This window comes from Ostrinia nubilalis, chromosome 14 (genome assembly GCF_963855985.1).
Source record: "Ostrinia nubilalis chromosome 14, ilOstNubi1.1, whole genome shotgun sequence".
NCBI lineage: Eukaryota > Metazoa > Arthropoda > Insecta > Lepidoptera > Crambidae > Ostrinia > Ostrinia nubilalis.
The window spans coordinates 15,580,141-15,603,314 of record NC_087101.1 but is presented as its reverse complement, the minus strand read 5'-3'; the positions used below and the strand labels follow the sequence as shown (position 1 = coordinate 15,603,314).

The window sequence follows — 23,174 nt, the reverse complement described above, 5'->3', positions numbered from 1 at the left end:
TACAAAAGTTTTGTTTAAATATATTGCCAACCCTAGCTTTTCCGTTACCATACAATCGGATGACAAGCTTTGCTCCGCGGGTATAAAGTTGAATGTCAAATATACTCAAAAACGAGACATCGAATAGTGGAGGGTTGGTCCCTAGGTCCCTCCGGGCTTCTCTGGACCGATCTGCAAAACATTGGATTCGCTTCAAATATTAATTGATCGAGTTCACGTCGTGTCTACTATCCAATTGTAGGAAATATAACTTCGTTCTCGCTACCCATGACGTACTTGGGTATGTACCATGTAATATTGTATGATCTATAATTTCATGAACATGCAACATGAAAGCCTAACGGCCGAATACTGAAACGCCATTTAAATATTTGACGGCTTCTCAAATAGTTAAGCAGCTCCTAAACTTACATTTCGCATACTCAAAACAATATCTGAGCAGTTCTCAATTTTTAAGCACCTCTCAAATTAAGTTGCACTCAAACGCCACTTAAATGAATTTTCGCATACTGAAACGCCATTCAACGCTAAGCATTACTCAAACAACTGTCAAATCGTCTTAAGCAGCTGTTAAATTTGAGAGTGCTTCGGTCGAATACTGAAACACTACTCAAATCTGTCACTCAGCTGACGGGCTCCTAAATTTAAGTATCCTTCAATTTTAAATGGTATTCTCAAACGCTACTCAACGGATTTGAAGCCGTGATCAGCTAAGCAGCTCTCAAATGTTTACATAATGGCAACATTTACCAAAAAAAGTATGTTTTCATTTACACAAATGATAACTTTACGTCTTTTATCCATTACACGCAGCATCGTTTGGTTATGTATTGTCTTTTATGGAAATATACTCAATCAACTTAACATAGAACAGTTTATTTTTAGTTTCTATTATTTATAAATCTCGTTTTATCATATAAAAATAATAATGCTTGCATTTTTATTTAATTAAAAAAATAATTTTAAATATGATACTTTTTATTGTAGAAATCTATTAAGTGGCGATCGTGGACCGAAACGTAACCACAATTGACATTTATCATTGTTGACTGACAGAGCATCAAATTGACAAATCAACAACTCTTGGAAATGCTGCTATGCGATGTCCCCTTAATCCTCAGAAATAGGCATGTTTATGTAAAGCGATTTCATAGCAGCTATTTTGGTTGTTACTTCGTGCACTATACGATGCACAGTTGGCTGTTAGATGTGGAAGATATCACCTAGTACACGTTCATAACTTCCCGTTGCGTAGAACAGTAGGGTTATAATAAGTATTTGGTCCACTGGTTGTATGGCATTTGGTGAGGGGTTTTAAAGAGCTTCCAAATTATGAATCCAGAAACAACACCGTTTCTTTAGAGACGCGGAACATTCATTATAATAATATTATAATAATATTTTTCAATAGCGTTCAGCCTTATTGCGTTCCTGCGATTAGATCTAGATATTTCCTCGAGGCTCGAAAGAAATGATAACGATGACACACATTATTTACCACTATTTAGGTCGTTTTAGGTATAACAATAGGATTTAAGATACCGCGCAAGCACTCTCAAATTTAACAGCTGCTTAAGACGATTTGACAGTTGTTTGAGTAATGCTTAGCGTTGAATGGCGTTTCAGTATGCGAAAATTCATTTAAGTGGCGTTTGAGTGCAACTTAATTTGAGAGGTGCTTAAAAATTGAGAACTGCTCAGATATTGTCTTGAGTATGCGAAATGTAAGTTTAGGAGCTGCTTAACTTTTTGAGAAGCCGTCAAATATTTAAATGGCGTTTCAGTATTCGGCCGCTTGCGCGGTATCTTAAATCCTATTGTTATACCTAAAACAACCTAAATAGTGGTAAATAATGTGTGTCATCGTTATCATTTCTTTCGAGACTCGAGGAAATACCTAGATCTAATCGCAGGAACGCAATAAGGCTGAACGCTATTGAAAAATATTATTATAATGACATGCAATTCCGAGCGAGGTTCCGCGTCTCTAAAGAAACGGTGTTGTTTCTGGATTCATAATTTGGAAGCTCTTTGAAACCCCTCACCAAATGCCATACAACCAGTGGACCAAATACTTATTATAACCCTACTGTTCTACGCAACGGGAAGTTATGAACGTGTACTAGGTGATATCTTCCACATCTAACAGCCAACTGTGCATCGTATAGTGCACGAAGTAACAACCAAAATAGCTGCTATGAAATCGCTTTACATAAACATGCCTATTTCTGAGGATTAAGGGGACATCGCATAGCAGCATTTCCAAGAGTTGTTGATTTGTCAATTTGATGCTCTGTCAGTCAACAATGATAAATGTCAATTGTGGTTACGTTTCGGTCCACGATCGCCACTTAATAGATTTCAACAATAAAAAGTATCATATTTAAAATTATTTTTTTAATTAAATAAAAATGCAAGCATTATTATTTTTATATGATAAAACGAGATTTATATATAATAGAAACTAAAAATAAACTGTTCTATGTTAAGTTGATTGATTATATTTCCATAAAAGACAATACATAACCAAACGATGCTGCGTGTAATGGATAAAAGACGTAAAGTTATCATTTGTGTAAATGAAAACATACTTTTTTTGGTAAATGTTGCCATTATGTAAACATTTGAGAGCTGCTTAGCTGATCACGGCTTCAAATCCGTTGAGTAGCGTTTGAGAATACCATTTAAAATTGAAGGATACTTAAATTTAGGAGCCCGTCAGCTGAGTGGCAGATTTGAGTAGTGTTTCAGTATTCGGCCGTAATAAAATTATGCATCACTCTGACTCAGGATTTAGCCTATCATAAAAAAAAACTCGTGTTTATGAATGAAAATCCGTTCAGAAATTATCCATTGCCGTGTCACTGTCAAAACTCAAATAGACATTTCTCACAACTGTGGGTCTAGACAAAGTGCCATTATAATCGCAAACCAGTCGAAAAGTGGTCGAAAAGCCCCTTTTTTGTATGGAATTTGACGGATTCGATTTTCGATTCGATCAAAAAGTGCGTTTTGTCTAGGGGGGCTGTACAGCTTTAAATTCATTTGCCGTAAATATTTTACACAATGTTGTCCTACGAAGACAGTGTAGCAGAAAAGGCATGCAACCTCGAGTGCATCCAAGACTTGCCCCCAATCCACGAGTTTGTGGGTCCAGTGAAGATAGTACTGATGGATGTGCCCAAGGAAGTCTACACGAGGAAAGCCTGCTTAGCAGCGTTCATAGGCTTGGCTAGTATCCTGATGGGAACCACCACTATGATAGTCCTTTTCTATACTCTCGGATTCAAGACTAATTTGATGATGAACTTGCACATTTTACTTTGCACTATTGGGGTAAGTTGCTTTCCATGTTTCAGTATTGTTTATATTAGGGACACTATAAAGATAGTGCGATGGAAAATAATAGAGGGAAGGTGAGGTAGGTGGAAATCCTTGGGGGAGGCCTTTGTCCAGCAGTGGACGTCTTTCGGCTGAAACGAACGAGGTAACGACTGGTATAACCTCTCCGCTTTGAAGTAACGTGTTAAAATACAATGCCTTTTACGGTTACAAAGTTCAGACCATCTCAATCGTTTTTATGCGAACGGCACGAACAGTATGCGTGATTCGTAAAAAAATATAAAGCAATATTTTTTCTTTTGAAACATTGCTATTTATTGAATTAGGTATTATTGTCACTGATTACGAAATTTCATCAAAAAATATTATGTTAATATCCTTATGTGTTCCTTTTCTTTCTGTTTCCTTTTACAATGTGGTGTGCAATAAAGAGTATTTATTATTATTATTATTATTATGTTTTAAAACCACTAGCCTCACTTTTCAGTACCAACTCTTCATTCCGTCAGCGATCTTGATGGTGAACCCCCTCCACGGGCCCTCGTCCCCGCTCAGGGTGCGAGACCGCAAGTTCCAGCACCTGTTCCTCCAGATCTTCGGGCTGGGCTGCGTGACAGCTGGTTCCGTGGTCGTCATGCTGTTCGGAGGCGGCTCCTTCAAGTCTAGGCTTACTTTGCATTCTATGGCGGGTAAGAGGTAACACTACAACCCGCTCGAGCTAACTGCGCATCTCACTGAAATGCGACTCGCGCTCTCACTTAGCCTAGGCGCAGACCACCAATTTTTAGTTGGCCGATAGTTGGAACCGATTCTAATTTGTATGAAGAATCGCCCGATACCAAATCGATGATGTGCGCACTTTCATACATGCCCAATTGTCCATACTGATTAACAGCCCGATCAAACTATCGGCCGACAAAACGGTTGATGGTCTGCGCCTAGGCTGACGTGCACAACTCCCCGCGTTCGCCCCGTCCGTACCAGAGCTCGATGTGACGTCACGACTGCCAGGTGTGCAGTTAACTGGATCGGATTATACGTTCTTGTTCTAAAGTCACACTTATTGTCATTACATAAAGATGTCGCGGTGCTTACCTTGTGGCAACGTTAGTCAGCTTTATTGCAAGTTATCCAATTTTAGTCGACTTTGATTTCTTCAGCTTTCCCCTTAATTTTAAATGCTCCATTTCAGGGTTGGTAGCGGGCGGTCTTTCTGCTATAGCTGCTCTAATGGGGCCTGGTGCTTACTTCTCGAAGGATACCGGTACATTGGGCAAAGTCGGAAAACGAACACACACCATGTTCGGCATGCCAGCCTTCCTCGCTTCGTCGGTGTGCTTCATCATCGGCATAATGAACTCAAAAACCTTCAAGGCTTGGGTGGTGTTCTTGCCTGATATAAAATACATTGTGATCGCGTTTTGTGTTGTGTACACTCTTATTATTTTGGCTACGCCAGCCATGAAATTCTTTGGTAAGACACCTTGAAGCAAATAAACATTTTTTTGAAATTTTTAGTTATTATTTCCGCCGTTTATTAATGCCATGAACTCAGTGATGTTTTATCAGATTTTATGGAAAGACCGATAAAATTTTTAGACGCACTATTAATTAATTGGATAAAAGGTATAAACATACGTGTACTCCACCTTTATTAACCAACACTTTGAAATCCATTGGGGGCTAAAATACAGAGGCCATAGTCGAAAGATTGAAAAAAGCTATCACAATTGACATATTTTTCTGTAATGTCAAATTGGCTTCACTTTACATTTCAGTTTTGGATCAAGTTACATTTTTCAAATATTTTAGGTTTAATATTATTTTTTGGTGCATCACAGCAACATCTACTATTAAAATGGAGTTCTCTGAAAGTGAAGTTTTAACGTGATCGAAATTGGTTATGGGAAACAAAAAAACAATACCTGCTCCAGACAATACAACTCCAGCAAGTACACCACCTGAGAATACTGATCCTAAAAGCAGTGCTCCTGCAAATACTGCTCCAGAAAGTACTCAGCAACATTCATTATTGAAGTCTCGTCGAAGAAAAGTAAAGAGACGCTTGAAGTTTGCGCGGGCTTTGAACATTTTAGTGATAGACCCGAGGGAGTACTGCTGGACCGTCTGGTATGCCGTAGGCCTGGGCTTGGTGCACGTGTCCATTGGAGCTGTGAATATGGTAGCTCTGGCATATTCAGGGCACACCGGAGACTCTCATGCTATTCTTTGTACTGTTGGGGTGAGTTTAATCAAGTTTCATTTATGAATTAAATCATTATTATCTTGCTCATAGGTCTGTTGATAGAGAAGGAATTACATTGAGACGCCTCTTTAAAGTTTGACATAGTTTTAAGGTAAAGGAAACTAAAATCGTAGGGAGACAAATGGAAATTAGGCGAAATATGTGTTTCCCATTGCCATATAGATTTTAAAACATTACTGTCAAGACATTTCGTAACCTTACTTTTTGTTGTTGATTTTGAAAATGTACATTTTTACATTAGATCCAGATAATGTGTACTGTAAAACCGTATTTTGTGGCATTTTTGTTACTATCTGTACAATGTTAAGAGCCGCCACACTAATGAGTATATTTATGTACAGTCACAGTACTGGATTTGAGGACTTGCACGTTATTTTGTGTTCTTTTGGCGTAAGTGTTTTAATATACTGTTACTATTACTCTCAGTATGCACCCTTAAACATTTATCTTTAAACAGCAAGACAAAAGTAGGTATAGACTTCTTGACTGTACGAAGGATTAAATTAAATCATTGAAGATCTAGTCAACCAACAGTTACACTAGCTGTATCCTTGTTCAATGATAATACAAATACCAGCAGAACATAATTCAGTAGGCTTCTAGCGCATAATATTAACAATGGCTTACGGAATTAGGTGTCTATTTTATCGATTTGAACAATGAAAGTACGAGAACTTACTTCGAATAGTCACACGTCCAAGGGTCCTTACAGGGTATTAGTTCAAGGCTGATATTTAAACCATATCGGATAGTGGAATTTCTGAACCTACTTTTCTTGTGCGCGAAGTGCTTGTAAGCAGACACATAAGCAGGTGTTCAGATAACTCGGTAAGAGCAGCCAGAGTTATTGGCCCATGGTTATCTAGATCTCTGCAGAAGGAATGTGATTATTAGCAGTGGCAACATTGTTAACTGTACAACCTTACAAGCGTCTTTGCCATTGGGATTAGATTTGTAAACGGTAGCAAAATGGATGGCCAAAATATTATTTGGGAGAAGATCGAACACAAGTTTTGAACAAGAGGTCCGCTTAATATTATGGGCAAAATTTGGTTAAATTTTATTATACTGCTGACATAATGTACTCTTTAAAAAGCTCATTGCGTGCTAAGGGTCAGTGCAACGATGATGAAGTGTTTTAGTGCGTCGTATTCATTCGAGATTGGAAACAAACTTTCTCTATATTTATTCTGTATCTAAAACTTTTGGCCTAATAACTAAGATAAATTTAGAATAAAAACTAAAAAGCACGTAGGCCCATAGATTTCGAGAGGGTTAAGAACCCTTGTTAGGGACAAAGGTTTATTGGCGAATAGGCAAATGTAATTGAACTCGTGTATTGGTGCCTTATCTAAGTTTATGAACGGTGTTTTCCTAAAGCGTATTTGTTTTCACGTTCTGTTAGGATATTCGTATCGGTTTACGAATTTGTACGATAATTAACCAGCTAATAACTATTTGGTTAACTATAAACAAACTAAACATTTACAGTGGGAAGATTATCGAAATAATCAACTTAAGAAAAGTAACAATAAATGCTTGGAATAATGATAGAACCATTGATATTTGAGGATATAAAAGTCATCAAAAATCTATTTTATTCAACCGGATTGTATGGCAACCGGAGTAGTATTGCCGCGTCATAGCAGTGCTTCTTGCTCTTCGAGGTATCCACGGAAGACCATGGTCGTGGTGTACCTCGCGTGCGATACCTCGGCATGATCCTGAGTGGATACCGTTTCAATGACACGTACATTTTTTTTATTTAGATTTGAAAAAATATTTTCATTTTTCATTTCATTCAAACCTTGCAGTACCACTTCTTCACCGCCGAAGCGATCCTCAGCATGAACTACGCCAACGGCTGGTCGCTGCCGCTGAAGCCGCGCCACCGGAGGTGCGCGCACATCTTCCTGCAAGTGTGCGGCGTGACCTGCGCCGTGGCTGGTACTGCGCTTGTTCTTATTTCGAGGGGTTACGTCAAAGGTCAGCCGCACGGAATAACGGGTATGATTTTAATCTTATAATGTGTTTGGTTATTTGCCTTATTCCTCATCATTTGTTGCAAAATTTTTTTCAAATTCAAATTCAATTTTTTTTATTGCTTATTAAGCGTTTACAATTGGGTTTTTTAATATATTTATATTAATTTAATATATTATTGACTCTCTCCATGGTACGATGAAGATACATTTACAAAATTGAAACTATGTAGTCCTACACACTTTCAAATGCTAGACTTTTACCATGAGATTGGTCCCTAGTCCTGACATTCAGTTAAATCGGTCTATGATTTGTTTTACTTTAAATAAATGGTATTTTACTATAACCAGCCCCATATTATTATAATCAACACAGGTACACCATTTTCATTGATTAGGTTATCTTTCATAACTTTTTTGTTTCAGGGCTAATAACGCTAACATTAGCAGGACTCAGTGTGATCTTTGGGCCCTTCAATTTCCTGTCAAGGCAGAATCGTTTCAGTCCGTTCTTCAAAATTGTTCACATGGGCGTTGGGATGCCCACCTTCTTCATGTCTTCAATCAGCCTGTGTCTAGGGTTTCTCACCAGCGAATTCAAGAGCTGGGCAGCCTCTGTCGTCGTTTATGTGTTGACAGCCTTTGTAGTGTTCTACACCGCGTTCATCTTAGCTAACGTGTTCATCAAGTGTATGTCACGCATTTAGGATTAGGGAAGGTGTTTGTAATAAATCAGTTATCATTTTCTTAGCGTGTTTTATTGATAACAATCAGCTCCTTATTAGTTGCTACGTTTCATTTGTTATTTAGATCTTGGCTACACAGGAGTTGAAGGGCTGGGAAGGAGAGGTGGAAATAGTTCCGTTTTACCTTTTATTGAATTGTGTTTGTTCTGATTTTGTTAAGCAAAACTTTATAGGCCGCTAGGCGTAATACTAATACCTAAACTTGATATAATTTTTTTCCCGTAAAGTGTCCTAAAAATGTAGATAATAAAATTCCCGTTAATAAAAACTGGCAATTTTAAAATTATCAGACGATAAAACACTATTAAATACTGTACTATGGAATCAATGTTATAAAGATAGGTTACTAAATCACTGGCTGTAAAACAGCTCCATTTATCAATGTGATTCGGCTTTATTAATTAGGAAAATTGACCGTTACTATTGGCGCGTGATATACTAATACTGTTATAATCTATAAAAATTAATCCACTTTTAACTAATTATCGCGGACGTGAGAGAATTATCTGATCGCCCGTTAGAAGTGGGTTGTGGTTGCAAATGGATCAGTTCGTGTGTGACCTGCTTCTTTGTGCTACTTAAAATCGAAGTCTTGTGAAGTTGGAAGGTGATACCATCTTGCGTCTTGTCTTCTGGGAGGATATCTCCTATCATCTTGGATCTTATCTCCTGGGAGGAGATAGCTTGGCGACAGATGTCTGTTGCACACATGCCACTGATAATGTGGCCTGGTGGAGTGGCCATTTACATGAGAACTGATAAAAAGACAAGATCAAATGGCAATCGCGAATATTACTGCAGACTGAAGTGCAGATTGATACAGCAGTTGCTGAAGGCATCAAGCAACAAGCTTTAAAGGAAGAGCATTAGTACGAGTCTTGAAGACTTTCAGATGATTGTACGTTCACTAGAGTCTAGTTAATTTCTGCTGGTTAGACTTGCATTGGTCAGTGGTCACACTGTTTCTGTAGTCTCAAATCATCATAAGCCACCGAGGATGATTGTGTGTGCCAATCAACGATATCTATACGCTGGCTATGCACTGAATCTTCATAATCCGCCAAAGGTAGTGAAAGTGTGTGTGTGTGTGTGTGTGTAAAATAGTGAATGTGTATAGAAAAAAAGTTGAAATAAATGAAGTTTAAAAGTGCAACGAAAAGGAATGCAGTGTTTGGGATTATAAAAGTGAATAGTGAAAAGAAAATACGAAAGGTACTTAAATACAAAACCACCACTAATCTATTTTATTAAAAGATTCGCGACAGATCTCTTTTGTATCAAATCGGGATTCCAACCCGAGACCGTTTCATAATTGAAACGAACCACTCTAAGCTTAACAAATCTAATCTTTGAAATTACTTTGCATTTCCCCAATAGTTGGTTGTGATTACTTGATTACTAGTGACGTGATTACGATTGATAAGATAAATGTTATTTAATAAAATTCTAATTTAGTTTCTTTTATTATGGGTTGAGCCATTGAGGTTGAAAGTTGAATAGGTGTAGGATATCAAAATAATAACTGGCATACATACGAATGTTATGTTCCTTTGATATTCTATTTCAAACTGGTAACAATACATAATACAGCTATATTTTAACCAAATACAAATGCATTGCGTACTTTATAAGCCTTTTAGTTGTGTCCTTACATTATTCCATTGAAAATTGATTCACAATAAGGTCCTATTGAATTCAAGTTATTATAAATCAGGCACACCAATATACAATATTGCTCGTTTATATCATTTTATCAATGAATATCTATGAATAATACCTTAACCACGTATTAGTAATCTACAGACGTGACTGCAAGTGTGTAGGAAATAATCTTTTACAACGATTGTATCTTTATTGTCTACATACAAAGTCATTTTGATGCGCTTTCTTTCTGTGATCTTTTACAACGATTGTATCTTTAATGACTACATACAATATTATTATTTGATGTCAATCTTTCTGTGATTAAAAAAAATTAACCAAGTCATCATCAATCGCATCTTCAGAAGCGTTATCAAGCGCAAGTTAAGGCTGAGTTGCACCACCTAACTTTAACCGTAACTATAGCGATAACCGGTGTTTTTTGTATGGAGTTTGACAGATTTTTGGCGTTTGTTAAAGTTAAAGTAAGAGGTGCTTATGTATTTTAAAGATCTCATTTTTCTTATTACTTGTCGCTGTGAAGTAAATAATATTGCGAGCAATAGAAAAAGTCCTGTCACCTGCATTAGGAAAGCGAGCTTAAGAGCTCATGACGTCATAACATAATTGTCTCACAGTGCTTTGTTCTTTACATACCGAATACGATACAGGAGTTTAATGTATCACTGTCTCTCTCATAGTAGTTCCAATTTAATTTAAACAAAATATTTGTATTTAAATAACAATTACGACGTGTATACGTGCAGTGCGTGTATTTTTTGGATTGACGTAGGAAGGTACATGATTATAAAGTCTTAAGATAAAAAAGTAATTAGCGATTAATATAAATCTTAAGGTCCCAATGTAAAATTTGAAAACCTGCATAATTCTATAGGCCTAAATGCTCCCCAAAGGTACACTCTGAAGATATTATGCGGCATAACTATTCAAAGAAAAGAAGATTTTCAGAATACATTCTAAATAGTACTGAATTTTGACTTTTAAAATAATAATATTGTTTATAGACTTATTAAAAACTAGCTTTTTCTCGCGGCTTCACCCGCGTGAAATTTAGTTTGTCACAGACAGATCGTCATAAATTATAGCCTATATGTTAATCTGGGTTATAAACAATAATACTGTAAAGTTTCAACAAAATCTGTTCAGAAATTTTTGCGTGAAAGAGTAACAAACATCCAGACATCCACACAAAGTTTCGCATTTATAATATTAGTAGGATTAATTACCTACATAATAATTGCCAAACGCTTATCTGAGTCCTATCTTTTTGTCGATAATTTATTATCAGGCACAGACATTAAGAGTAGGCGCACACCGTTGATTTTTCGTCGGCCGATAGTTAGTCGGGCAGTTGATCAGTATGGGCATGTATGGGAGTGCGCACACTACGCCGATCCGATTTGGCCGATTCTTCATACAATTTAAAATCGGGCACAACTATCGGCCAACTAAAAATCAACGGTGTGCGCCTACTCTAATACTTACATTGATGTATGATTAGGATTTTTTACTAATCATTGTTAATTGAAATGTGTTTCAAATGGTGCAAATTCTAATGTGAAAGATATGGGAATTACGTGTTTTTACACGCTAGGTAAACAAAATGTTCGCTATTTTTTTATAATAAAATTATGCTTAGGTATTATTCGGTATTTTACCTTGACATACCTAATTAATTATGTTACGTTTTCGCGTAATACAAGGAGCAAGTCAAATAATAAATACTTACGCCTGTATTCACAAACGATGCTTGCTTAGGTGAAGCAGCAAATCGAGCACAGAGTGTTGAGTAGAGCTCTGTGATTGGTTCGTGTGTCACCCTGTGCGTCCACGCGCACTGTGAGACCTCATAGTAATGTTTGTGAATACGGGCGTTAGGTACATTCCAGGGCGTTTATACACCTATATAGCCCGCCCTACCATCTAGGAGCCCTGTAGGTACATCTGCTGTAAAGAAGCATGAAAAAGTGTACAATTTCATCCTTGTTAGCCAATTAATTTTTCCCAATAGTTAAACAAGATGCATTTATTTGGGCACTTCTGGTACTATCAAAGTCTGCGAGCTCATGGGTACAGACGGCATCACATCGGACCATACATATTCGTTGCAAAATAACTTCTATCACAATAACATAAGATGCAGCAGTGTTTATTTAGACGTGCCTCCTTACGTAAACGCATGCACATACAGACATTAGCACAGCACGCGGTGCGTATCGAGCCCCATTACTCTTGCTTGCAGGCTTCCTTTATACGCTGATGCCATAAAGATAGGTGACCAGGGTGACCAATTCAGTGACAGGATATTGTTATAAAACGATGAAATAATTTTATCTCATTCTTTTGAATGTGCACAGGTTTGTCACAATAGGCATTTCATTATTCATAATCCAGATAAATTGTACCCAAATTCGTCACTTAGTTACTCAAGTTCCAGGTACTTCTGAATAAGTGCTGATTGTGTTTAATTAGGGCCCATCCTGTATACTTAGTTTTAGTCTCGATGATGAATGATGACTCTCTGTTAGACTGCAGTAACTTTTAATCATGGTCTGTTAAGTTTGTTTATCCTAAAGTGGAAGTAGAGCAACTATACCTAATTACCTAGGTACTTATTAGAAATTGTGGGTATTAATTAATCTGAATTTGTTGAGAAACTTGTCAGAAAACATTTTTTTATGTGTCCTCATGATTTTTATCGGAACAGGCTCTACTGAAACTTTCAATTCTATTCAGATTTGTAGAAACCAAAATTATTTTTCAAAAATGTCCTAAGTTAATTCTGCGGATGGTCTTCCTACAGGAGCCTACCTGCAATCGCTCCTGCACCAATCGAACTGCGATACTGCTTTTATTGTGTGTGCCACAATCGCAAATGCTAGTTTTCTCGTGATATTCTGTTATATCACTCGTATTTGTTTACTTCGACCTACGAGTATGTTTGAATTTGTATGTATATTGTGGTGTGGATAAAACAACAGTCACATAGATTCATAATACTGATTAAACTTTGAGTTTTGACATAAATAGTGACAGCTAAGCTAATCTTGTAGAAAACTGCTGTTTCATGTTTGTTGATCCTCTTTAACAGTGGACAAGTAAAAAACTGAAAATCGTTATGTTGTGTCTTCGAATATAGCTTTCTACAGGGTGGAAACGTTAAGTGATCTCACTCGATTATTTCTAAACTATACAAGATATTGAAAAACTGGTTACTGATCCTGAAAGTGCTTCATGAGCTCTTTCAAACGGTACCAATAATAGGTTACAGATAAATTGGATCTATCTGAAAATTCAATGTTTCCAGCTTCCACACTAAATGTATGCCAGACACACAATATTAGAAGTGTTTTTTTTAATTTAATAATAAAGTCTTAAAATAAACTTGTAAATTGTATTCTTATTTAAAATTATTCATGGAAAGCATTGGTTTTAGGCTTTAATTGATATAATATTGTCAAGAGATGAGTGTCATCACTGTGGTAGTACTAAATGTATGGAAGAAGTAAACATTGAATTTTTGGGTAGATCCAGTTTATTCTGTAACCTATTATTGATACCATTAGATAGAGCTTGTGAAGCACTTTTAGAATCAGTAATCAGTTTTACGATATCATGTGTAGTTTTTTAAATAATGTGACTTTACCAAATGTATGGAAGCTGGAAACATTGAATTTTCGGATAGATCCAGTTTACTCTGTAACCTATTATTAATACCGTTTGATAGAGCTCATGAAGCACTTTCAGGATCAGTAACTAGTTTATTGATATCTTGTATAGTTTAGAAATAATCGAGTGAGATCACTTATCGTTTCCACCCTGTATAGCTTTATCGGGATGCTTATGATAAACTACTTATGTCAATACGATAAGACTTATATCAGTCAGTGGCACGTGTGGAGTTCATTAAAAGCCATGATTTTATATTGAGCCCAAAAAGAAACTAACTGTTAGCCGGATGATAATTAAAATGCTTAGAATATCACAATCATAATGATAAATTTCCAGATAAAAAATTTAATGCGTAATTACATCAATCATCGTAGGTAATTATTCTAAGGAATTTCAGATAATTTAACGTAAAAAACATCTAATCATTAATACAATGATAACAATATTATTCTTATAAAATAAAAAAATAATCCGCCGGAAAAAATAAGATACATGGTGCTCTTAGCGTTTACTTTCTAAAGATTGGTCGAGTTATTACAAAAAACTTAAACAGACGTTAAAATGACATTAATTTTTACATTTTTAAACAAGCGTTAAACGCCCGTTTAACTTTTTTAATAAGCCCTTCGAAGTTTGTTAAAATACCTATCGCATTTGATAGTGACATCTCGAAATCGTCTTCAATGATAAATACAGTGTGAGTCACGTTAAAGTATACATATGAATTAAGGTAAAACTAGACCTATTTTTATCGACAAAAAAGAGGTCAAATTTTTTTTGAGATTTTTTTTAGATTTTTTATAGATTTTTTTTTCTTTCAATTACTTATTGTAAAGAAAACGTAATAACTTTTAAACTAAGAGGTATATCCTGATAAAATAAAAACAATAATAATGCTAAATAACAGGCAATACTGAAAAAAATACATGAAATACCCAGAAAATGCCAACAAATAATAAAAAATGATATTTTTTGAAAAAAATATGCTTAAAAATTCGTATTTTTTTGGTTATTTGATAAATTTCTCCAAAAAATGCCCCTATAACAGGTGGTTTTTATTACTTTTTATTATTCTTTATCGTATTACTTTTGTAAAACGAAAAATCGCATGTCTCTATCCCTATCACAACATTTGCTATGATCGTTTGAACAAAGGCCTGCCACCACATTTTTCTCCGCTACAGGTAGAGACAATTTTAGTTTTAACTAAAATGCTTATTTTACTTCGAAATTTTTTGTTTGTATTTGAAATCTAACCAGTCTTTATCAAAATTACAAATCTAGAGACACTTTCAGTTTCGTTGTTAACGAAGCGTTGAATTGCGCGCCCGGAGAGGCTTAGTTCAAACGATCATTGCAAACGTTGTGATAGGGATAGAGACCTGCGATTTTTGGTTTTACAAAAGTGATACGATAGAAAATAATAAAAAATAATAAAAACCACCTGTTATAGGGGCATTTTTTAAAGAAATTTATCAAATAACCAAAAAAATACGAATTTTAAAGCAGATTTTTTCAAAACGTATCATTTTTTATTATTTGTTGGCATTTTCTGTGTATTTCATGTATTTTTTTAGTATTTCCTGTTATTTAGCATTATTACTGTTTTTATTTTATCAGGATATACCTCTTAGTTTAAAAGTTATTACGTTTTCTTTACAATAAGTAATTGAAAGAAAAAAAAATCTTTAAAAAATTATAAAAAAATCTCAAAAATTTTTTGACCTCTTTTTTGTCGATAAAAATAGGTCTAGTTTTACCTTAATTCATATGTACACTTTAACGTGACTCACACTGTATAAAGACGTTGTTATCACAACATACCGACATGACAACAGAATTTATTGTATCTAGGTTATCTGAATGAGAGTGCAAGTTGACCTAAAGATGCTGATTAGAGAGAAATAGGTATTCATTCGTTGAGGGTAAATACCGTGTTTGAAATCTTATTATTTTCCTTTTTAAAGATTCTCGGAACTGGTTGTTCCGGTATTGAAAGAGAACCTCACGGGTTGTTAACCAAGTGATGGTCGTCTTGTAGGAATTATTTTCCTTATTATTGTTTCTGATTGTAATCCCAATAAAACGACGAGACATATACTTATTTATTAGTCTTAAAACGCTAGTAATTGTTTGTAATACCTAAAAAGATTAAATTAAATGAATTACAGTCCTAAACAATTTAATTCAGATCATGTGTAAAACGACTACATATACAATTTATTTTCACAATACCAGAAAAATGCCAAGAAGATTAAAGCCTTAACCTTAGCCTGATAAAATTAAGTCTTTTATTTTATTGTTTATCAACAGACAGACAAAACTATATTCGCCAATCATTGAAAATATCCGCATGATGACGATATAAAAAGAATCAATTAAGTTCTTCTTTTACAAATCAATCCAAGTCCATGAATTGCAAAAACTGTAATTGATATGCTAGCTACTGATAGTACCATTAAATTTGGCGTACATAGTAAGGAAAGAATTGATGATGACGATCGCAGTTAATGCGCCAATCATGACTAAAACAGCGTCAGCATATTCTCTGGTGAGGAAAGCAACGAATCAGACGTAGTTGACTGCGAAGGCTAAGGAGATGGAAGCAGTGATGAAGGCCGAAGCAGATGTGGGTCAGCTTGGAGAGAATGCCGGGGATACATTTGCGGAGTTCGTACGCGTACGAAGATGCTACTCCGTTGACCAGAGATACTGTTGTGAAGATCATGGACGCCAGAGCTGTAGGAGAAAGTTACTTTATGCATATGTATTAATCTCGAACACATAAATTAATTGAATTATTTTTAAACGAGAGCTTTAATTTTTGGACTTGACTAAATATTCTATGTTAGACGAATACCTACAAATGATTTGATGTTGTATTTGAGCATCAGCATCACCCCTTTCGGATAAGTTCAATTCGTCGAGTCATTTCCCAAAATGAGAAGATGTTCCTTTTACTTACCAAACTGTGCATGATACGTGGTGAAGTTGACGCCCACATCGAGAATCTTGATGAAGCAGCCAACCAGCGCTAGCACGGAGCCCATGATCTGTAGACCCGTGTGTACCCACAGCGCTGGTGCTTCAGGCTCAGGGTAGAGCACCAACTGTCCGGCGCTAGGCAGAGGATACCTTCCGCCAGCAGCATTTGAAACTGATACCAAACACGAACTGGCGTTAGTTACAGCAGCTAGTATGATATGGAAACATAAATGATATGGAGATGAGAAACTTAAGATACCAATTTTGAAGATACAAACATATTATTTACTTGTGCGGAATTAGTGGTTGGGAAAATGGAACGTGAAAAATAATGAATTACACTGGCACTAAACTGGCAATACTTTTTGAAATTAACAGTCGTTTCCAATAATAGACTTACCCCAATAACGCATAAAATAATATGAGTAGCAGTTGCACCAGCAGGAATAAATCTGACCGTTGCCTAAAGGATCGAGCCCACAACAATTCCAATCAGCATGTGTGTTACTATTGTTGCCAAGGACCTGACCACTTTTAAGGCCGCATGCGATGGGTTTACTTCAGGAGTAATAGATTCTGGAGGTTCCGGCTGCCCTTCGACCACATTAACGTTTGTACATGGCGACACGTCAGCGAAATTCGGCGGCATTTTCTATTGTAAAAATATTCTACTCGTCACAGCCTACTCTGATGGAGATAATTAAATGGCCGTAATTAGTGAAAATTATGATTTTATAATGGAATAATCATAAAACTGCATTGATAAGGAATTATCAGGCCACACGTATTTTCAAAAATAAGATTAAAAGTGATTCATATAAATACAAAAATAATTATGAATTTTCATAATCATTATTCTTCAGCCTGTTTGGTACAATTAATTATCATCACACAACAAAAATAACGTAAAAACAATAAAAAATGCAGTATCTTTCGAAGTAATTTAATCAAGTGAATTCGTGTTATCGTTTACACACCTTATTTTATGATTGTCCTGCTAATATTATAAATGCGAAAGTTTGTATGGATGTCTGGATGTTTGTTACTCTTTCACATAAAAACTAATGAACGGATTTAGGCTGGATTGCAACATCTTACTTTAACTTTGACAAACGTCAAAAATCTGTCAAACTCCATAAAAAAAGCACCGGTTATCGTCATAGTTACTGTTAAAGTTAGGTGGTGCAACTCAGCCTTAGTAATTTATGACGATATGTGACAAACTAAATTTCACGCGGGTGAAGCCGCAGGCAAAAGCTAGTTTAACATAATTGTGACGGATTGCCTTGGGTTTTTTGATATTACATCGGCATTTTTTTTACTTCTTTGACAAGTACATATCAGAAGTGAATTTGAATCTAATAATCTTATCAGTGCTCTTCATTTTTTATCTCCTTTTGTTTTAATTTAAAATGGAAATAGGTACTAAATCAACAACCTTTACATTCAAAATATAAAAAAACAGACTAATTCTGAAAAAGTCTCAGGCATAGGTAGGTACATTATATTTGATGAGATTTAATAATCAAATATCAATAATGTAGACAAGTAACAGTTGATCTCGGAGATGAAAAATTTGCTTCTAGCACTGAATCCTATAATTATGACAATGCGGGGTTAATGTTAAGTTAAATTAAACAAGAAAGATATTTCAATGTCAATATCTTTATTTATTTGTAATCTTAAACCTAATAGTAAAAAAATATAAATATTTACAACAGCTAACTGGAATGCTCTCAGATCATAGGTTATTATTTTAATATTATAGTACATTTTGTCTGTGATTTATATTGTTGAATTTGAGTTATGTACAATTAAATAGTTGAAATAATAATGGCAACTGCGAAAGTATATGATTTCACGACTATTTGGTCTAGAAACCAAACTGCATGTAACAACATTTTTCGTCAATTTTAAAATACAACACAGTCTGAGCTAATTTATAAAATACTACAAATTACATGAGTTTTTTAATTACTAATAATGCCGTTGACTTTGACGTACATGGTGAGGAGAGGATTAATGATGACGATGGTGGTCAAGGTGCCTGTCATGACGATCAGGGCGTCAGCAAAGCTGGTGCTGATGGCATTTCTGAAGAAGCCTTTGTCGATGCCGTAGCAGAGGGCCACAGAGGCAGTGACCAGCGCGACGGTCCCGAAGCAAATGTGAGTCAGCTTGGAAAGGATACCCGGGATGATTTTGCGGAGTTCATATGCGTATAGGGACGCCAGGCCGTTGACCAGAGACACCGATGTGAAGACCATGGCCACAAGAGCTGTAAAATAATATTATGATAAGCTTATTGAAACTTGAAAGTCAAATAAAAAGTGAGTAATGAAAATTTTAAACAACCGTATGAAGCGACCATAATTTTAATCAGAATTAACTTTTGAAAACCATAACGGTTCACAATACAAGACTTTCAAAAACTGCAACGATTCATGACGTAATTTATTACGCTATCAAGGGTTTTTTAGCTAAAAGTTTTTCTCACCAAACTGTCCATGTAACGTGTTGAAATGTATGGTCTTGTCAGCGATCTTGATGAAGCTGCCGACCAGAGCTAAGATGGAGCCGACCAGTTGCAAGCCAGTGTGAACCCAGCGTCTGTGCTTGAGGCTTAACGTGGAGCACCAGCTGTCAGGGGCCAGGGACAAGATGGCCTCCGCCATTAAGAATTGGTACTGGAATCAATAATTTTGCTTCAGTTTCAACTCACCTTTTTGAACAATTATTTTCTCCAGAAAAATTATGGTTTATCACGAAAACTCTTTAGTTTATCCCTCTAGATGTATGCATGTGATAAATATTACAAATGCGAATCGCATAGTACATTTTTACATGTACACTAACAACTAAGATGAAAATAGCAATCAAATATTCATTAATACTACTTGTGTTCAGGAATTAAAAAGGTTGGAGTGCTTAGTACTTATGTTCAGGAATTAAAAAGGTTGGAGTGCTTAGATAATAATTACGTTAGTTTTTAGATATCAATGATAATAAACCTATATTTTAAACTTAGAAAAAAAGACATGATTCGGAACTTTAGACGCAATTTTCATCATGAACAAGATTCTGCGAATACCATACTTCTCGTAGCTACAAAGTTGCAAAAAAATTTCGCTTACCCCAATAACACATAAAACGACGTGTTGTGCGGTTGCGCCCATCGGTATGCCATTGTTGACCGCCCAGAAGAGCAGCACACCCACCACGATTCCGATCAGCAGGTGGGTCAGCAGAGTGGTCAGTGACCTCACTGCCCTCAACCCCGCGTGTGTAGATATCGTCGGAGACGATGTCTCGTTCTCCTTTGGCCCATCCACGGTCGTGACATGCTCAGGAGATGACACATCAATGAAGTTCGGCGGCATTTTTGCACTTTAAAAACTAACCCTTCAGAGTCACCTCCTGCTTCGATTGGATTTGGTAAAATGCTCGCGATTCGAGATTATAGTAATATTTATAGACAGATTCCGTCACAGATATGGCTAGTATATTAGTATTATCGCTGTAAGCTTGGATAGACATGTCACAGCATCTGATTAGATTAAGTTTACAATACGTAACCACAAATTTTATTATAGCGTGTATGCCAATTGTTTTATTACACAGTTCATTGATACCAATATTTCATGTTATAATTATGTCTGTATATAGTAACTGTTTTGGTTTACCACCATCTTTATTATTTTCATCATTACTACTACTCCTTCATAGTTTGTCAAAATTAAATGTGGAAGATAAAATAATTAAAAAACATGACACAATACGGACTCTTAATAAATAATCAATGTGATAGTTAAAATCTTTGTTAACAAGTATCTAAGTTAATGCAACATTTAATGATTTTAATTAAATAAGATAAAATTCTGATTTATCATAGCGGTTACGTAAATTCCGGATACAAATCAAGATAAATTGATGCGACAATTTATCGCGATCATTGCTGATTTTATGATTGTTACTATGTTTGACTAAGTTACCATAACATTTGTGGCAGGTTTTTAAGATTTACACATTTCATATTACAATACGAGTAATACCTACATTCTAACGTACGTGTTGGTAATATTGGTATAAGGTCTTGCCGTGTGACTTTTACGTATAGAAATGTCATTATAGTACTGGGTCTTAAGTATTTAAATCGCAACATAAGGTTTTATGTTAATTAACCAAATAAAATACAAGATAGATTAATGTCAATATCTTTATTTAATAATTAACTTATTAGTTTATAAAATATAAATAATTACCTAGTTACAACAGCTAACGGGAATTTTCTCAGATCATAAGTAATTATTTTAATACTTTAGTACATTTATCTGTGATTCCTATTGCGGTAGTTACATTTATAAACATAGATAAAGCAACCACGATTTGTGACTCTTGGGTCTAGAAATCAATCTTTATGTAACAAAATAATTCGTCTGTTTTATAATACAACATTCTTGAGCAAAATGGAATATTAAATTAATGATTCATTACTAATTATTTGATTCTTAACAATGACCCAATACAGACTATTTTGGAGCCTTGGAACCTGACGGACCGACCCCATGAGATGGGAAAAGGTACAGAAGAGTTTTATTTCTTAATAACACCAAGGAATTTAGCGTACATAGTGAGAAGAGGATTAATAATGATGATGGTGGTCAAAGCGCCTGTCATGATGATGAGGGTGTCAGTAAAGGGGCTGGTGACCGCATTTCTGAAGGAGTTTTTGTCAAAGCCGTAGCACAGAGATACAGAGGCAGTGACCAACGCGACGGCCCCGAAGCAAATGTGCGTCAGCTTTGACAGGATTCCTGGTATAAACTTACGGAGCTCGTACGCATACAGGGAAGTCAAACCGTTGACCAGAGACACCGATGTGAAGACCATCGACACAAGAGCTGTGAAAGAAATAGCAAGTTGAATTTCATAAAATGGCGCGATCTAATGTTTTTAAAAAAAATAAACGTTTAAAAATTAAAAAGGTATAGAGGCTAGTACATCAAACTAAATACTGCGGTATCTAATGTCGTTGCTTCTTCAAGCGACGTTTGTTATCAATTGAATGGAGTGATAAACATTAAAACACTGAAGTGTTTCTATCTCTGAAAACTGGTCACAATTTCATGACTGAAAAAAATTAATCAGCAGCTGTTCTTACCATACTGTCCATGTAATGTGTTAAAGTTAACGTTCTTGTCAACGATCTTGATGAAGCAGCCGACCAGAGCCAGTATGGAGCCGACCAGTTGTAAGCCAGTGTGAACCCAGCGTTTGTGCTTGAGGTTCAAAGTGGAGCACCAGCTGTCTGGAGCCAGGGACAGGATGGCCTCTGCCATTAGGAATTGAAACTGGAAACAATAAATTTGCTTTAGTTCCGTCTTTCATAAACGTCTATTTATATTCAGAAGTAGACTGGTTTTTCACAAAAGCTACATTTAAACATTCCACAAAATCTATAGAACGTTTTTTTAATTTTAGTTTAGACTTAAACACCTCCAAATACTTAGGGTAGTAAAAACATTAGGTAGGATAGGACATTCAGTTCTGAACTTTACACCTATCTAAATATAAATGGAAGAAAATCTAGCATTCGTCCTGACAAAGTCACAAAAAATAAAATTTACTCACCCCTATGACACATAAAACTACGTGTTGTGGCGTGGGACCAATCGGCACACCATTCCTGAACGACCAGAACAGCGAAACTCCCACGACAATTCCGATAAACAAGTGGGTCAGCAGAGTCGTCAGGGACCTCACAGCTTTCAGCCCCGCGTGGGTAGAAATCCCCGGAGACGGTGGCCCCCCATTCTCCTTTGGTCCATCCTCAACCGTGACAGGTTCAGGATATGACACATCAACGAAGTTCGGCGGCATTATTGCACTTAAAAATTTATTAGCAGCGGCTGCGTCGATTGGCTTTAATTAAATGTTCGCAAGTTGATTAAATAGTGATATTTATAGAAAGACACAGTCACAGATATAGCTAGTACATGAGTATTATCGCTGTTAGGCTTTGATGGACATGTCGCAGCATCTGATTAGATTAAGCTTACGATACAACTACGAATGCACAATGCCAATTGTTTTATTACATGTCATTGATGCCAATGTGATAATATCTATCTAGGTAGATAGTTGCTGTCTAATTTTATAACCCACCCAAACCCAAATTTTATGGTAGACTTTCTTATCACGGGTTTCGCAGATCCAGTGCATTGCCTACTGTACATTTTTATTTATTCCAAAATCTAAAACACTACTAAGATAAAAATTATTTATGTATCATAGTGGTTCTAACCATAATAATACCTATTCCTTCGGAAAAGAGCAACAACCACGAGTCAAACGAAACCGATTTTGGATGACACTGGATATCATGTGTGTCAGCGTCACGATTATTTTTCACTGAACCAGTCACGATATTTCTGAAGCACTATTTCTTAAATATCCACGACGTATCCAGGTATCCACTCACGTAAAATCTGAAAATATCTCAAAGCTCAAATATTTAGC

At 35.8% G+C, this 23,174-nt stretch overlaps 4 protein-coding genes across 5 annotated transcripts; 2 read left to right on the top strand and 2 right to left on the bottom strand.

The window, feature by feature from the left end:
- Window positions 1-3,031: 3,031 nt before the first annotated feature.
- LOC135078274 (uncharacterized) lies at window positions 3,032-4,830 on the top strand. Its single transcript, XM_063972872.1, has 3 exons — window positions 3,032-3,336; window positions 3,830-4,031; window positions 4,535-4,830. The coding sequence occupies exons 1-3, from the start codon at window positions 3,067-3,069 to the stop codon at window positions 4,828-4,830; spliced, it is 768 nt and encodes a 255-aa protein (XP_063828942.1). The 5' UTR covers window positions 3,032-3,066.
- A 284-nt stretch (window positions 4,831-5,114) lies between these two features.
- LOC135077921 (uncharacterized) lies at window positions 5,115-8,336 on the top strand. Its single transcript, XM_063972452.1, has 3 exons — window positions 5,115-5,584; window positions 7,423-7,615; window positions 8,017-8,336. The coding sequence occupies exons 1-3, from the start codon at window positions 5,246-5,248 to the stop codon at window positions 8,295-8,297; spliced, it is 813 nt and encodes a 270-aa protein (XP_063828522.1). The 5' UTR covers window positions 5,115-5,245; the 3' UTR covers window positions 8,298-8,336.
- Window positions 8,337-13,438: 5,102 nt separating this feature from the next.
- LOC135078219 (uncharacterized) lies at window positions 13,439-17,487 on the bottom strand. The gene is made up of 3 exons (XM_063972808.1): window positions 17,056-17,487; window positions 16,636-16,827; window positions 13,439-16,409 (listed from the first exon to the last, which is right to left on the bottom strand). The coding sequence occupies exons 1-3, from the start codon at window positions 17,066-17,068 to the stop codon at window positions 16,207-16,209; spliced, it is 408 nt and encodes a 135-aa protein (XP_063828878.1). The 5' UTR covers window positions 17,069-17,487; the 3' UTR covers window positions 13,439-16,206.
- An 813-nt stretch (window positions 17,488-18,300) lies between these two features.
- LOC135078218 (uncharacterized) lies at window positions 18,301-22,619 on the bottom strand. 2 transcript variants are annotated; one of them, XM_063972806.1, is made up of 5 exons: window positions 22,287-22,619; window positions 21,817-22,006; window positions 19,790-21,556; window positions 19,153-19,342; window positions 18,301-18,933 (listed from the first exon to the last, which is right to left on the bottom strand). In XM_063972806.1, the coding sequence occupies exons 3-5, from the start codon at window positions 20,033-20,035 to the stop codon at window positions 18,626-18,628; spliced, it is 744 nt and encodes a 247-aa protein (XP_063828876.1). In that variant the 5' UTR covers window positions 20,036-21,556; window positions 21,817-22,006; window positions 22,287-22,619; the 3' UTR covers window positions 18,301-18,625. The 2 variants fall into 2 exon arrangements, with proteins under 2 accessions (XP_063828876.1, XP_063828875.1); XM_063972805.1 differs by lacking the exons at window positions 18,301-18,933; window positions 19,153-19,342 and having other exon boundaries at window positions 20,858-21,556; window positions 22,287-22,608.
- Window positions 22,620-23,174: the final 555 nt, after the last annotated feature.

Coding starts and splice junctions, on each gene's coding strand:
- LOC135078219 (XM_063972808.1), bottom strand. Junction 16,410..16,635: donor CACGTATCATGCACAGTTTG/GTAAGTAAAAGG, acceptor TTTCTCCTACAG/CTCTGGCGTCCATGATCTTC.
- LOC135078218 (XM_063972805.1), bottom strand. CDS start 22,535: ATGCCGCCGAACTTCGTTGATGTGTCATATCCTGAACCTGTCACGGTT. Junction 22,007..22,286: donor TAGTTTTATGTGTCATAGGG/GTGAGTAAATTT, acceptor TATTGTTTCCAG/TTTCAATTCCTAATGGCAGA. Junction 21,557..21,816: donor CACATTACATGGACAGTATG/GTAAGAACAGCT, acceptor TTTCTTTCACAG/CTCTTGTGTCGATGGTCTTC.
- LOC135078274 (XM_063972872.1), top strand. CDS start 3,067: ATGTTGTCCTACGAAGACAGTGTAGCAGAAAAGGCATGCAACCTCGAG. Junction 3,337..3,829: donor TTTTACTTTGCACTATTGGG/GTAAGTTGCTTT, acceptor CTCACTTTTCAG/TACCAACTCTTCATTCCGTC. Junction 4,032..4,534: donor TACTTTGCATTCTATGGCGG/GTAAGAGGTAAC, acceptor GCTCCATTTCAG/GGTTGGTAGCGGGCGGTCTT.
- LOC135077921 (XM_063972452.1), top strand. CDS start 5,246: ATGGGAAACAAAAAAACAATACCTGCTCCAGACAATACAACTCCAGCA. Junction 5,585..7,422: donor CTATTCTTTGTACTGTTGGG/GTGAGTTTAATC, acceptor CAAACCTTGCAG/TACCACTTCTTCACCGCCGA. Junction 7,616..8,016: donor TCAGCCGCACGGAATAACGG/GTATGATTTTAA, acceptor TTTTTGTTTCAG/GGCTAATAACGCTAACATTA.